This window comes from Rhipicephalus microplus, unplaced genomic scaffold, assembly GCF_043290135.1.
Source record: "Rhipicephalus microplus isolate Deutch F79 unplaced genomic scaffold, USDA_Rmic scaffold_13, whole genome shotgun sequence".
In the NCBI taxonomy this organism is placed as follows: Eukaryota; Metazoa; Arthropoda; class Arachnida; order Ixodida; family Ixodidae; genus Rhipicephalus; species Rhipicephalus microplus.
Genome location: NW_027464586.1, coordinates 23,099,526 through 23,114,614, shown reverse-complemented (window position 1 = coordinate 23,114,614; position 15,089 = coordinate 23,099,526). Strand labels below are relative to the sequence as shown.

Below are 15,089 nucleotides of genomic sequence, written 5' to 3'. Positions count from 1 at the left end.
ATTTTTTTCTTTTTTCTTTTGTGCCTCCGCCGCACCTGCCACCTGTCGCTCGCTCGTTTTTTTGTCACCATTGTCCAAACACCTCGAAATTTCACTAAAACTTGTCACACACACACATTGCCCGAAAATATATTTTGTAACACACACATGCCCAAAAATGTATAAAACAGCGAGTGTCCCGAACAGTCAGAAGCAGCCATCAAGAACATATTCTACCAATTCCAGCACAAATCGATTCACATAAATACTCGTTTTTCCCCAGAGCAATCGAGGAGTGGAACACATTGCCACATCAACTACTGACAGTAGACAATGTAAGCAAACTTGAAACTGGGATAACTAAACTTTTCACTTCAACTGCAGACGCATAGCCTATAGACTGCGGATTCAATTTACCTAATGCAAACTGTCGTTTCTTGTTGTATAAGAGCTGATTACTTCAGAGACCGCGAAAAAATTGTTTGTACCATGATTTACTACTGTCTATAGCTCTTCTTGCTTGCATTGTACCTTTTCTATCATTGTATACCGTGTACTACTGCATTGTGTTTTTGCGTATACTGTACCTTTAGTCTGTCCTCGATTGCGACTGCATTTTTCCCTTTTATTGCATATTTTGTAACGCAACCACCCTGTAACGGCCTTCGGCAACAGTATTGAAAAATAAATAAATAAGTAAATAAATTTACCCCACAAATTTTGTCCATTTATTACAGGCGGCTCCTATTCACTATTTGGCAGCCCCCGCAGCAAATATAGCACCGTGGCAGTGGCAGTGCACTGACTGCCATGTGTCCTTCGTGAAAGTTACGAAACATGCCCCTCTAGCCTTATTCACGTACCTCTTTGAACAGGTGCACAAGTACAGCTGTCTTGATATTTTTACAGATACTTTGAAATCTCACTTCTGTGTCGTACGCAGCAGTCAACCCGTTTTTTTCACATTTCGGCATTCTGCACACTTACGCATGCATTTTACAGCAGAAGCTGATGTGATACTCGCGGACATAAAAACCCGTTATGCAACTTTAACTACAGAAGGCAGTAATATACACTGATTCCCTGAGCGTGGTAAAAGCTCTAAAACAATAGAAAAACACAACAATTCTATCCTACTCTCCCTATTCACAATTCTATGGGAACTTTACACGTTCAGGCAGCATGTCAGTTTACTGGGTGCCTGGGCGCTGCGAGATCCACAGAAGCGTGTTGGCGGAGAAGGTTGCTGCATTTCCTCATGGAAGTGCTGCCCATACAGACAAAGCTGTCCCTGTACTGAGCCTGAAACCATATCTCAAACTAAAGGTAAGGGACCATTACATGCGATCATGGGACAGGCAAACACAGAATAAACTTCTTCTCATAAAATCAAATCTCGCGAACTGGCGGCGACTATCAAAATCACGCCACACAGAAGCAACACCTATGAGATTAAGAATAGGGCACACAGACAGTACGCACTCATTGATTTTGTCTGGTGGTGACCCACTTTTGTGTGATAAGTGTGGTGTACCACTCACGGTCATGCACACCTCCATTCGGTGCAGTGAATAGAATCCATAAGAAAAGAGCACTTTTAGCTATCTTACCACCAACAAATTCCTCTTTATTCTTGAATGTTCATAGTTAATGAAGCAATATTTATATTTGAGTCATTTTTCACGTTTTTAATGAGCATTCATAGCTTTCGCATTATATACCGAGCATATCCGTAGGATGGCCTCTCAGCAGAGGTTGTCGCTGCGACAGCCTCATGCAGAAGCACCTGCTACTAAGCCTTTGGTCTCAAAGGCTCTGATGATGCATTGCAGCTTTTTTTTCAATTTCTCTCGAGTAGATGGAATGGTTATTTGTAATTTATTTGACACCCATGCATCACGTCTCGTGTCACTGTCCTAGTTTTATATCTATACACAACTTTTACGCTGTCATTCAGCGCGTGATTTTAGGCCTTTACATAGCCCAAATACACCCTGTTATCGCAGTCGTTGGTCATCACTCAGATCACATAATAGACATGGCACTGTTTGGCCACCCATGGTCCTTGCAGCACACAACTCCACTGATCATCATACGTGGGATCTGCCAATTTTTAAAATCCGCCATGGTGAAGTGAATAATTTCCATGTCATAGTTTGTTATTTATTGGAGTATAAATCAAATAATGTTTATCATGACAGATCTCTAAATAAATTCGACCCAATTCAAAAGGCTGGGGCAATGTTTGCGTCGCAAAGATGAAAGCTCACTGTCAAAAACAATGTCAACGAAGTTGAACTGGTGGATGACGACAATGTAACGCCCTATACAGTCATGATTTTTCGTTCAAGAACTTTTGATCTCACCAGAAAAGTGGGAGCTCGCGCCCTGCACCCTTCTGCGCTTGTTCTCAGCTATTCCATCATATATCGAAGCCAAAATAATCATAACCAAGGCACTGACCTCCCCGCCCCTTAAATGTATTGCGGCCATCGGATGCCTAGTTCCCAGTTTCGTGGAGCCGCCAGAAATAGAACAGCAAAATGAAAGGCACAGGACGAGCAACACTCTCGATACTTAGAGAGTTGGATCACAGAGACATTCGATAAGCTGTCAACTGTCGCGCTGCCTTTAGAGCAGTGGATATTTTTACTTTAATGTATATTTCATTTACGAACCAACACAATCATATATAAGTTGTCATATTTTACCAGTCTTTATGTCTAGTTGCATTTGCCTCATATCACAGCAGCAGATAATTTGCGCAATACCAGCGTTATTATTTTGCAATCTTGTAGCAAGTAACAGGGTGTGGCACATATCTGTTTCACTACTTCTTAGTGCAGCGTAGTGACCAGTAACACACTGTGAGTTTACTATATTTGTGTGTACGTTCGCCGAAATTTGGATAGGTGACAACGTGCAAAGAGTGCCCAGTACCGCCCGCAAGTACTCCTGGGGCAGCCACGCACAAACCACATGAAGGTGCACTCACTCAGATTAGACGTTTTCAAGAAGGCATCTTACCCTTACTTGTTCACCCCTTACGCGGCGCTGCTTTTCCGTTAAAAGCTATTGAAAAAGGTGTTTAGAGGCATTTCATGAAAACCCCACGGTTGGAACCTTTTTCGGATTGTGCTCGAAAAGTTGGAGTGGTTTGCACTGCGTTTTATTCTTGCGTTCTACCACTTGTAATGAGAACATGATGGCAAGAGTGGTAATAGTTGATATTGTAATGAGAATATCCTTTCGTTTTCTTTTTGCAAGAAAACCAACCAAGAGCATTCTGAAATCGTGGAAATTGCGAAAAAGAAGTTGAAGCTACTGTAGCATTTCCCACTTCACTCGCGATTGATAGCCGTCACGAAGACTGGTCTTGTGAACAGTGTAAATCATTGGTACTGTTTTTCGAGAGCACCTTTTTTGTAAGTAGTACAGAACATCAGTACTGTTCTCCTAGAGCACTTTCGTATGCTAGTTATTCAACTTCATTGAGGCTTTATTTCATCTCATTTCATTTCATTTTTATTATTTAAAGACCCCATTGAAGGGGTATTACATAAGGGGTGGGTACATACATTAAAAACAAAAGGTATATTTTAATACATTGCAGAGTGATATGCTAAAGTGGTAAAAAATGTGGAAGGGGCTCTAATGGCTGTGATGTCATTGGAAAGGCCGTTCCAGTAGGTTGCTGCACGAAAAAAGAATGAAGATGAAAAAGTGACGGTGCGGGAACGTGGGCGAGCAACTTGTTGCGGATGGCCGGTGTGACTGGAGATGCGTGTTGGGGGAGAATGTACGGTGGCTTAGTGCGGTAGCTGTAAAAAAACTTGTGAAAAAGACAAATGCTAGCAGTGCGGAGACGAGGTGGGAGCAATGATAAACTGTATTCTGTTTTCAGTGCCGATATGCCGATTTCAATAGAGTACTGGGAGTGAACAAACCTTGTAGCTCGATTTTGAAGTGGCTCGAGTTCATTGATGAGAGATTGTTCATGAGGGTTCCAAATTGGGGATGCATATCCTAATTTTGACCTGATGAGAGACTGATAAAAATAGAAACAAAATGTAATATAAACTACATCCGACATCTCGCCAAATTGGAAGAAAAGAAAACGAGTTGGCCTTTTAGGCAACCCGAAAGCTGATTGGTGCCAACAGCACGCATAAATACCGGGAAAGAGCGCCTCCACCATACACTTCCCTCCCTTCTAAACGCATACACATCTGCAAACATTGACCTGTTTACCTGCACCTTTAAAAAGCCTCGTTCTATGTATAAGGATGTACCCCCGCATATAATTTCGGTTTGTTAAAATCCGAAATGGATGTCAAAATGGATTTGTATATGTATTTTATTTGTGCTCATATTTGATACAAAATGGTCTTCAAAATGCGTTATTTTCATTATTAGAATTAATATAATTACTATTAAATTGAAGAAGCAATTGGGGAATTGATGCTGTGTGTAGAAAGTGTAGACAAGACTTTGTTCATTTCTTGTGTGTTTTGATGTGCAGTGTTCACATGGAGTTTATGTATGCTATGTATACTTTGTAACATGATGTTCTATGTACGCTTTCAACTGAATATTCAAGTGCCTTTGCTGTTGCCTTGTATTTAGGGACTGTGCCTCGGTCAAGCTGTCTACTACAGCTTTTTCTGCAGCTTCTCTGTCAATGTCTTTTCTTAGGCAGAAATAAACTATTATTATATTATTATTCTTCTTATTATTATTTATACATTATTATTATTATTATTATTATTATTATTATTATTATTATTATTATTATTATTATTATTATTATTATTATTATTATTATTATAGGCGAGTAGCTTTACATTTTGAGGGGTATAAATCCCGAGGGTTTATTGGCAAATGAAATGATGTTCGTAATGGGAGTTCATCATCATCATCATCATCATCATTTATTTGACCCTTAGGAGCTCCTTAGGGGCATTACATAAGGGGGTGGACATTTTTCTAAATACAAAAACAAAGAAAAAAATAGAAAGTTGTACAAACACACGAGCAATACTTTTGCAGGATCCGAGAACACACGCACAGAAAATGTACTTATACAAGTATAAAAACATGCGCGCACAAAATTTACACATACAAGAGCGCAAAATACAGTGATAGTGGTAGAGTTTTAATGGGCTTCCAAGTTTAAGTGAGCTGTTAGTAGTTGTTTGAATGCGCACGAGTCACGCTCTGAGACGATGGCTTCCGGTAAGTTATTCCATTCCTCGATGGCGACAGGAAGAAATGACTTATTGAATGCAACGGTCGTACCGAAAAGACGTAGGAGGCTTCTGGTATTAAATAGCCGGCGAGAATAGCGGGCGCGAGAAAGCAAGAGAGAACCATGCAAGTGAGGAAAATAATAGTATAATTTGTGAAATAAACAAAGTCGAGAAAGTATACGTCTGTCAGCTAGATTCTGCAAGTCTAAAGACTCCTTTATAAAAGTGATACTTGATGAGTGATTGTAATTGGACATAATGAACCGGGCAGCCCTATTCTGAACGGATTCCAACAGATTAATCAGATAGGTTTGTTGAGGGCTCCAAATGGACGACGTGTATTCGAACTTCGAACGAACGAAGGTTACGTACGCAATTTTACGGACTGTAGGAGGTGATAGGCATAACGTTCTTCGGATGTAACCAAGCTTCTTTGATGCGTCAGCAACTAAGTGTGTGATGTGATCCGACCACGTGAGAGTGTTAGAAATAAGCACGCCAAGGTATCGGTGACTATCACTATACGCCAAGGTCGTTGAGCTTAAATTGTAGACGTGTTCCGAGTTAGACTGTTTGCGAGATACGCGCATGACTTTGCATTTGGAAAGATTGGTCTGCATCATCCAGAGTGAACACCAGTTTTCAATTAAGGATAGGTCATTTTGTAGAATTTCGTGGTCGTCAGGGGTGGTTATTCGGCGATAAAGGACGCAATCGTCGGCAGTTTCCCAGGTTATATCAATGCAAAGGGTTACTCCAAGATATTTGTAGGAAGGAACTGGTTCAAGGTTAGCGCAAGCGATTCGGTAAGAAAAAATAAGTAGATATTTATGGCGGTGGAAAGAGACAGTCTTGCATTTATTAGGGTTTAGTTCCTTTAGCCATAGCTTGCACCATTCTTGCACACTTCGCAAGTCATTTTAAAAAGATTCGTTATTAAAAACGTTAGTAATGGTACGATAAATTGCGATATCATCTGCGAACATACAGACGTTTTAGGCTGTTTTTGTCTAGAGAAGACGGCTCTGGTTAAAATGGTAGCTGTAGTCATAAAACAGGCGCTGCAAATGCTCTTTCACCTAGAACACAACATACTTTGAGGTTATACGCAATGTCGTCATCATAATCATCATCATCATCTTCAGCCTGAGTACGTACACTGCAGGAGAAAGGCCTCTCCCATGTTCCGCCATTTATCCCGGCCCTGTGCTTGCCGCTGCCAGTTCATACCCGCAAACTTCTTAATCTCATGTACCCACCTAACCTTCTGTCTCCCCCTAAACCGTTTGCCTTCTCTGATCAACCAGTTAGTTACCCTTAATGACCAGCGGTTATTCTGTCTACGTGCTACATGCCCGGACCATGTTCATTTCCTCTTCTTCATTTGAACTTTGATATCCTTAACCCCCGTTTCTTCCCTAATCTACTCTGCTCTCTTCTTGTCCCTTAAGGTTATACCTACCATTTTCTTTTCATTTCTCGCTGCGTCGTCCTCAATTTAAGCGGTATCCTATTTGTTAGTCTCTAGGTTGCTGCTCTGTAGCTAAGTACCAGCAAGATAAAGCTGTTATGTACCTTCCTCATGAAGGATAGTGGCAATCTATATGTCATAACATGAGAGTGCTTGCCAATTGTGCTCCACCCCATTCTTATTCTTCTAGTTAATTAAATCTCATGGTTCGGCTCAGCGGTTCTTACCTGCCCTAAGTAGACATCGTTTTTCACAATTTGAAGTGCACCATTACCTATCTCGAAGCACTGCTCTCTACCGAGGTGGTTGTAAATTACTTTAGTTTTCTGCAGATTAATTTTAAGATCCACCTTTCTGCTCTCCTGGTCTAACTCCGTAATCATGACTTGCAATTCGTCCCCTGAGTTACTCAGCAATGCAATTTTATCGGCGAAGCATAGGTTATTAAGGTGCACTCCATTAGCTCTCACCCCTAAATGTTCCCATTCTAAGCTTCTGAAAACCTCCTGTAAGCACGCGGTAAATAGCATTGGGGAGATTGTGTCACCCTGCCTTACACCATTCTTGACTGGTATTCTGTTGCTTTCCCTATGAAGCACTATGATAGCAGTTGATCCCCTGTAGATTTCTTGCAGGACGTTTATATATACTTCATCGATGCCCTGATTACGCAGTGTCTGCATGACGTCTGATATTTCTACAAAATAAAACACCTTCTCGTAATCTATGAAGGCTATGTATGGTGGTTGGTTATATTCTGAGCATTTCTCTATTACATGATAGATAGTATGAATGTGGTCGATTGTTGAGTAGCCTGTTCGAAATCCTCCTTGTTTCTTTGGTTGATTGAATTCCGATGTTTTCTTTACTCTGATAGCAATTACCTTTGTAAACAACTTGTAGACTACAAAGAGCAAGCTGATCGACCTGTAATTCTTCAAGTTCTGTCATCTCCTTTTTTATGTATGAAGATGTGTAAGCATTCTTCCAAGACTATGGGACTCTTCTCGTCAGGAGACACCTCGTAAACAGGGTGGCTAGTTTTTTAACACAATCTGTCCTCCATCTTTCAGCAGATCTGATATTACCTGATCTTCACCAGCAGCTTTACCTCTTTACATGCTCTCCAAGGCTTTTCTGACTGCTTCTATCATTACTGGTGGGGTGTCATCTATGTCACTGCTAGTGCCTATAGTATTAAGGTCGTGGTGGTCCCGGCTACTGTACAAATCTCTGTAAATCTCCTCCGCTATTTCAACTACTCTATCCATATTGATAGTTATATTGCCTTCTTTGTCCCTTAGTGCATACATCCGATTTTCACCTATCCCAAGTTTCCTCATCACTGCCTTGACGCTTCCTCCGTTTTTCAGAGCGGGCTCAATTTTCTCCATGTTATACCTTCTTACATCGCATAGCTTAGGCCTAATAATGAACGTCTAAAGCTCTGCCAGTTCTATTTTGTCCGTTGTACTTGAGAATTTCTTGGTTTGACAATTCCTAATGAGATTCTTCATTTTCTGGGAAAGCTTGCCAGTATCCTGTCTAATTACCTTGCCTCCAGCTTCCACTGCACACTCCGTAACGATACTCGTCAGATTATCATTCATTGTATGTACGCTAAGGTTGGTTTCCTCACTAAGAGCCAAGTACCTGTTCTGAAGCGATACTCTGAATTCCTGTACTTTCCCTCTCAGTGCTAGCTAAATAATTGGCTTCTTGCGTATCAGTTTCTGTCGTTCCTTTTTCAAGTCAAGGCGATTTCGAGACCGCACCATTGTATGCTCACTGCATCGTACCTTGCCAAGCACTTCCATATCCTGCACGATGCCTGGGTGTGCACTCATTATAAAGTAGGTCGTTCGGCACATGTATGTCCGATTTTGCTGATGTTGGGTGTTTTTGCGCATATTCTGTTTTCCTATATATTGCAGTTGGATTGCAATAAACTTTGGTTGTTAGTTCAGCGCTCTGTTCTCATCTCTTCTACCCCCCCCCCCCCCCCACACCCCAGTAGTTTGCGCTGTTTAGCACTTTTTTCGTCTACTATAAAGTATATTTTGTTCTTATTCTCGCCATTAGGGCTCCTCCATGTCCACTTTCGGTTTCCTAGTTTTTGCTAGAAGTTATTCAACATCCGTAAAAAATTGCGTTGTGCGAATTCTACTAGTAGGTCTCCTCTGTGTTTCTAGTACATATGCCATAATCTCCTACTGCCTGGTCTCCAGCCTGCTTCTTCCCTACCTTTGCATTGGCGTCTCCCATCAGAATAGTATACAGTGTTTTTACCTTACTGATTGCCGATTCCACGTTTTTATAGACCTTTCAATGGAAGCGTCATCATGGCTGGATGTAGGCGCTTAAGCCTCTACCACCTTTATCTTGTATTTCTTATTCAGTTTATTTACAATACCGGCCACCCTTTTATTATAGCTATAGTGTTCCTCTATGTTGCCAGCTATGTTTCTGTAAATTAGAAACCCGACTCTCAGTTCTCTTTTGTCAGCCAAGTCCCAATGCCCATTCTGTAGCACCGTATAGGCTTCATCTGTCCTCCTAACCTCACTGAGCCCTATTATATTCCATTTAACACCCTCTGGCTCCTGCGATAGTACAGCTAGACTTCCCTCACTAGATAAGGTTCCAGCGTTAAACACTGCCAAGTTTAGGTTTCGATGGCGGCCTGTCCGTATCCCGAGATTCTAAGCACTTTCTGATGCGTTGCAGATCTGACCGCCGCAGCGGTCAGTTGCTTCGCAGCTGCTGAGGACTGAGGGCCGTGAGTTATTTGACGTATGCATGTAGGAGGTAGTGGCCAGATACTGCACCAGGGTGGCCAATCCTTCTCTGGTGAGGGAGTGTGTTACCGTTGAGGCTGCATCCCCGGGCCACTTAATGCAGTTCCATCACAACGCGGATTTTTTATCTGGTTGGGAGCTGTGCGGCACTGGTATTTGAACCACGGACCTTTTGCATGCGAGGCGGATACTCTAGCCACTACGCCATCGCACTGTGGCCAGGAAAGTAGACAGCTGTAATATAGGCAGAACATCAATTCTTAGCCAACTTGCAATAGGTGACGTGTCCAGACTAATCTGTAGAGGCTATTTTGCGCGTATCCACATAAACAGTCCAAAAATGCGACATGATAATTTCCACCAGAAGCACAATGAGTGGTCAAGTTCCAGAATATTAGAACCAGAAAAGTGCCTTGCGCAAAAGCACGGTGGGCCACCGTGGTACGCCGCCATAGCAGAAAATGCGTCGAGAGTAGCGCAACATCTGACTTCAGCGTCGCTAGCTCTCTAGAACGCGGTTCGGCCCATCCTAGTCCGCTGGCTTAGATACGGAGCTTTGAAACTGAGTTTATTCTAGTAATGTTGCCTTATTGTACACTCCACACACGCTGGCGCTTCGCCAAGCTCCCGCTATGAGAGCGCTTTCACATGCCAGAGCGCGCTCCTCTACACTCAATCTCTGCTACTCCACCCGCACATCCTGCTCCGCTTGATGGGGTTGAAGGTAAGCGCGCACTCCCACAGATGTTGATATGGGAAAGGGAGTGAGAACGGAGATAACACTTTCCAGCACGCGTACACCGAATGGTGCCTGACATTACTAAGAAATGCGAATTCATTTAAGAACCACATGCACTTCGGAACTCCGTGCGCTCTGCTTTTTGCCGCGGTCTTCAACACCACCGGAATATGCGCACTCTCGCGGTAGCTGGGCGCGCAAGGCGATATTGGTCGTTTTGCTGGGAAGTGCATTGATTGGACCGGCTGGAGAGAAACACGCCGCGCTCTTGCCATCTCAGAGGCCATGTTTGTGATTGCCTGGCTCTTTTTGAATACGCTAGATGGTACCACTCATTCAGTTTGTTGGGGCTCACATGCTTGCGGTTTCATTGATCTGGTAATTCTAGCTTTGATAATCCGGCTAAAACAATGTAATCGTTATTGGCGCTCACACTTCAGCTTATTTCGACTCGATGTCTGGAATGTCCGCAAAACGGATATCGCGAGTTCCTAGGAACGAAGGCGGATTTGCGAGATAGCGCTGCAAATGTAAAACCTAAACGGCGGGTAGATTACATTCCGTAAAGGTATGCGTTCTGTACAGACCTGCGCATGCGCAGATTACATTTGGTGATACAATAATGTGAAGTATTGTGCGTACGAGCTAAAAACCTCTTCTAGCGGTAACGATGAGGCTGAAGTCGACGCGGGCAAAGAACATGTGGGCGCCGCCCCATCGTGCAAGTAAAGTTGGCTTCGCCACGTGATTTAAGATATCTCATATCACTTTGTCACCAATTGCACCGAATAGCAGTGCGAGCGGTGGAAGAGGAAGTTATGCGCAAATCTGCTACCTGAAGGTAGCATATACAGTAACCCTAATGGTATATAGGCGAAAGTTTTGAACAGACAGACGCAAAGTCGTTCTGAATTAACGACGTTGTTTTAGAGCACTTATGATTCAATTTCGGCATTACCACACCCAAAGCTACAGATCCCTGTAAAAAAAAGTCACAAACAAATTTTTCGCTGTAAAGGAGCTGAGCGACAGGCAGTTCAGTCGGTATACTCACCAAGAGCATGTAGAATCCAGGAAGCAGCATCCTCCAGAACTCGCCGAACTGGTTGCTGCGGAACCCGATGGTCCGGTTGTTGATGGCGAGCAGTGCACCCGCCACAGGCTCACCGCGTCGGTTGGTTACCATGCCTCGAACGCCTGTTCAAGTGTTTCTTTATCAGATTTTGTCCATTTCAAGCCTGACAGGTAAGCAGGTTACCTGCTGGATGATGTACTGAAATATCAACAAATGTTTGAGCCAAAGCTTTTAGTCCCTTTAACCCGTACCGTAGCGAGAAATTTATTTCGCAAGAGGGGGTGATTAAACCATATTCTATGTGTGTTCGTGCGTGCTTTTATTTTTATAATTGCGTGCAGAGGGGTCGAAGTTACAGTCTCCAAATTGAATATTATCGGGGAGTGGGGGAGTTACCCCCACAACACTAGTGACAAAACTTCGACAGCCATTCCGAGAAAAAAAAAGAGTGAAAAAAACTTTTTTACACGTCAACAGCTTTGAAGCGGAATTGATGTAAGTGCATGAGAGGCATTTTCGCTCTTGCAAAGCAATGTCTTCTGCAGTCCCAGCCCTGGTGGTCTACTGGCTGAGGAATTAGGGTACTCTCCCGCAGGTCACAGGAAGAAATCCCCGCAGTGGCAGTTGCATTTTCGATGGAAGCGAAAATGCTGCAGAACCATGTCCACAGATTAGGGTTCACGTTAAAGAACCCTAGGTGATAGAAATTTCTGGAGCCCTTCACTACAGTGTCTGTCACACTTATGTAGCCACGTTCCTTCCTCAAGTTTTTATCAACCCGTCACGCTGTAAGTAATTCTCAGCGTGAATTGCGCCTGCAGTGTTTAAGAAGCTTCCGCACTGCAGAAGATCATTTTTGTTGAGATTACGCCCGTTTCGTGAGAATTTCAGATTATTCTAGAACCTACGTTGCCACTAGCGATAAGGCTAGAATGTTCGATGGCGAGTGTATAAATGCCGACACGTTTCGCCGCTTGTCAGTTGATTGACGGCCGACGCTGAATTGGCCGCCATCAGTGCAAGTGTGCTACTGTAACCTCACATTCCACTTACCGCACCCAGGTTCACCCAAATAAACACTATGACCTGACCACCCACTCTCCCACCTTCAGCCACGTCACAACTCGGTCATATCTGGTGGAGGTACTGCTTTGTTCATGTACCGGACGTCCCCGTCAAGCTGTGAACTTAGCCCTCGTCGACGAGAAGACGCTGATGCCAACCAGGAGTGGCGAACAAGCCGCCGGCAGCAAGGCCTACCACCGGAGTACGGGGCTCTACAAACAAGGCGTGGAAGACCAAGGCAAGGACTTAGTCGTGAACTTATTTACAGCGCAACACCAGAAACCACAAGACAAGATATATATATATATATAGATATATATATGTCAAGTAGATCCTCCAAGAGAACGGTAACAACGGAAGTGTTTAATTCGACAGTTTCGGCCAGAGTCTGGCCTTCATCAGGAGTCATGTGACTCCTGATGAAGGCCAGACTCTGGAGCGGATTAGCTGGCGGAACAAGGGAGAGGCTTTTGTCCTGCAGTGAACGTAGTCAGGCTGATGATGATAATTTTGATGAGCTGGGTATTTGGTAGCGGCCAGCGCGAAAGGGCGTCGGCGTCTTGGTGCTATCTGACGTGTAAGTGATATCGAAGTCATACTCCTGTAAACGTAGGATCCAACGACCCAAGTGTCCAGACAAGTTCTTCAGCGTGGAAAGCCAGCATAGGGCGTGGTGGTCCTTAACAATCATAAAAATACGGCCGTGGAGAAACGGACGGAACTTTCGCATTGACCAGAACACAGCCAAGCACTCCTGCTCAGTTATGGTATAGTTCTTCTCGGTCGCAGTTAGAACTCTACTGGCATATGCAACTACTCTCTCTTGTGAACAGCCCCGACGCGGTGGTCTATTGGCTAAGGTAATCGGCTGCTCTCCCGCAGGTCACGGGATTGAATCCCGGTGGTGGCGGCTTCATTTCCGGTGGAGGCGGAAATGTATGCCCATGTGCTCAGATTTCTGGGCACGGTAAATAACCCTAGGTGGTCGAAATTTTTGGAGCCCTCCACTACGGTATCTCTCATAATCATACGGTGTTTTTTGGACTTTACGCCACACATATCAATCAATCAAAATCTCTTGAGAACAGGTGTCACGTTGGAGCAGAACAGCACTTATACCACGGCCGCTAGTGTCCGTATGTAGAATGGTCGGTGCAGCCTCATCAGAGTGGTGGAGTACATGTTCGGACGTGAGGGCACCCTTTAAAAGGTCGAATGCTGTTAGACATTTTTCTGACCACACAAAGGGCACGTAGGAAGTAAGAAGCTGGTGCAGTGGAGCCGCTATTGATGCGAAGTTGCGTATAAAACGGCGAAAATTGGAGGCGAGACCAAGAAAACTTCGCAACTCTTTCGGCCTTTCGGGGTGCGGAAAGCGAAGAATCGCATCAATTTGATCCGGATCCAGCCGAATTCTTTCTTTGGTCACAACGTGGCCCAAAACCTTATAGCTTTTGTGGCAAAACGGCATTTTTTTAGTTGGAGAAGAGTGGCGGCAAGATATGTCAGAACGTCTTCCAAACGTAGTAGCTGCTGAAGAAATGTTGACAAAAAATGACGATGTCGTCCAAGTAGCAGAGGCAGGTCTTCCATTTCAGACCGCACAGCACGGTATCGATCATGTGCTAATTTTAGCACATGATCGCGCAAGCTACATTTGTAGCGGGCGCGTTGTACAGCCCGAAAAGCATAACGTTAAATTCGTATAGCCCGTCAGGGGTTGCGAATGCCCTTTTCTCTTTATCCTCTTCGTGCATAGGAATTTGCCAGTATCCGGAACGCAGGTCGAGGATGGAAAGGTATTTCGCGCTTTGTAGAGAATCCAGGACGTCGTCAATGTGAGGCATTGGGTACAGATCCTTCCGAGTGATTTTGTTGAGCGCCCTGTAATTGACGCAAAAGCACACGGAGCCATCCTTCTTACCAACCAGTGTCACAGGCGACGACCAAGGGCTAGATGAGGGGCGAATTACCTCTCGTTTGAGCATGTCAGCTACGTTTTCTTCGAAGATTTTTCTCTCAGCAGGACACACGCTGTAGGGCCGGCGGCGTACAACAGATGTTCCTACTGTGTGGATTCAATGCGTTGTAGTAGTAGTGCGGCCCAACGTCGAGGAATAAACATCGAAGAAACTTGCGTGTTTCTTTAACAAAGCAAACAGCTGTTGCGTCTGTGATGGTGTCAAGTCGTCGCTAATGACTTCACTAAAGGTGGAAGTAGCAGGCTCACCACTAGGGCTGTCGTTGGAGGAGACGGCATGAAGTGGCACGATGGACGCAGGCTCGGGATTCGTCACGCAGGTCACCGTGGTGTTCTGAGACAGTAGAATTTTTCGGATGTTGTATTCACAGCGGCAACAAGTGCGGAACCATTGAGAAACCAAACCACACCGGAAGCGAGAATGATGCCTCTACCGACGCACCTAAATGATGGTGAAACCAAGACGTCGCCATTGTCGATGTTCTTGGAGGTAATCGTTACGATTCGCTCTCGACCTGGTGTTAATTCAGGATCTTCCGCGGCTCTCAAACGAAGTGACCTCTTGGGGTTGTCGTTGAGCGTGCAGTCCGTGTTGGTGAGGTGGACTACACGTTGGCCACAGCAAATATCCGCGGATGCAGATGAAAGAAAATCCCACCCTAAAATAATTGATGAGAGCAGCCAGTCAGGATGGCGAACTGAATGTGGATCGGAAACCATAAATAAAAATGC

General features: G+C 44.1%; 1 protein-coding gene across 2 annotated transcripts in view; it reads right to left on the bottom strand.

Annotated features, from left to right (window-relative positions):
* LOC119162992 (carboxypeptidase M-like) overlaps positions 1 to 15,089 on the bottom strand; it is a 1,476,599-nt gene that overhangs the window by 126,886 nt on the left and 1,334,624 nt on the right. For both annotated transcript variants that reach the window (XM_075882656.1, XM_075882657.1), the window contains one exon: positions 11,291 to 11,433. In XM_075882656.1, coding sequence (XP_075738771.1) covers positions 11,291 to 11,433 — 143 coding nt within the window. The remainder of the gene's footprint in view (positions 1 to 11,290; positions 11,434 to 15,089) is intronic.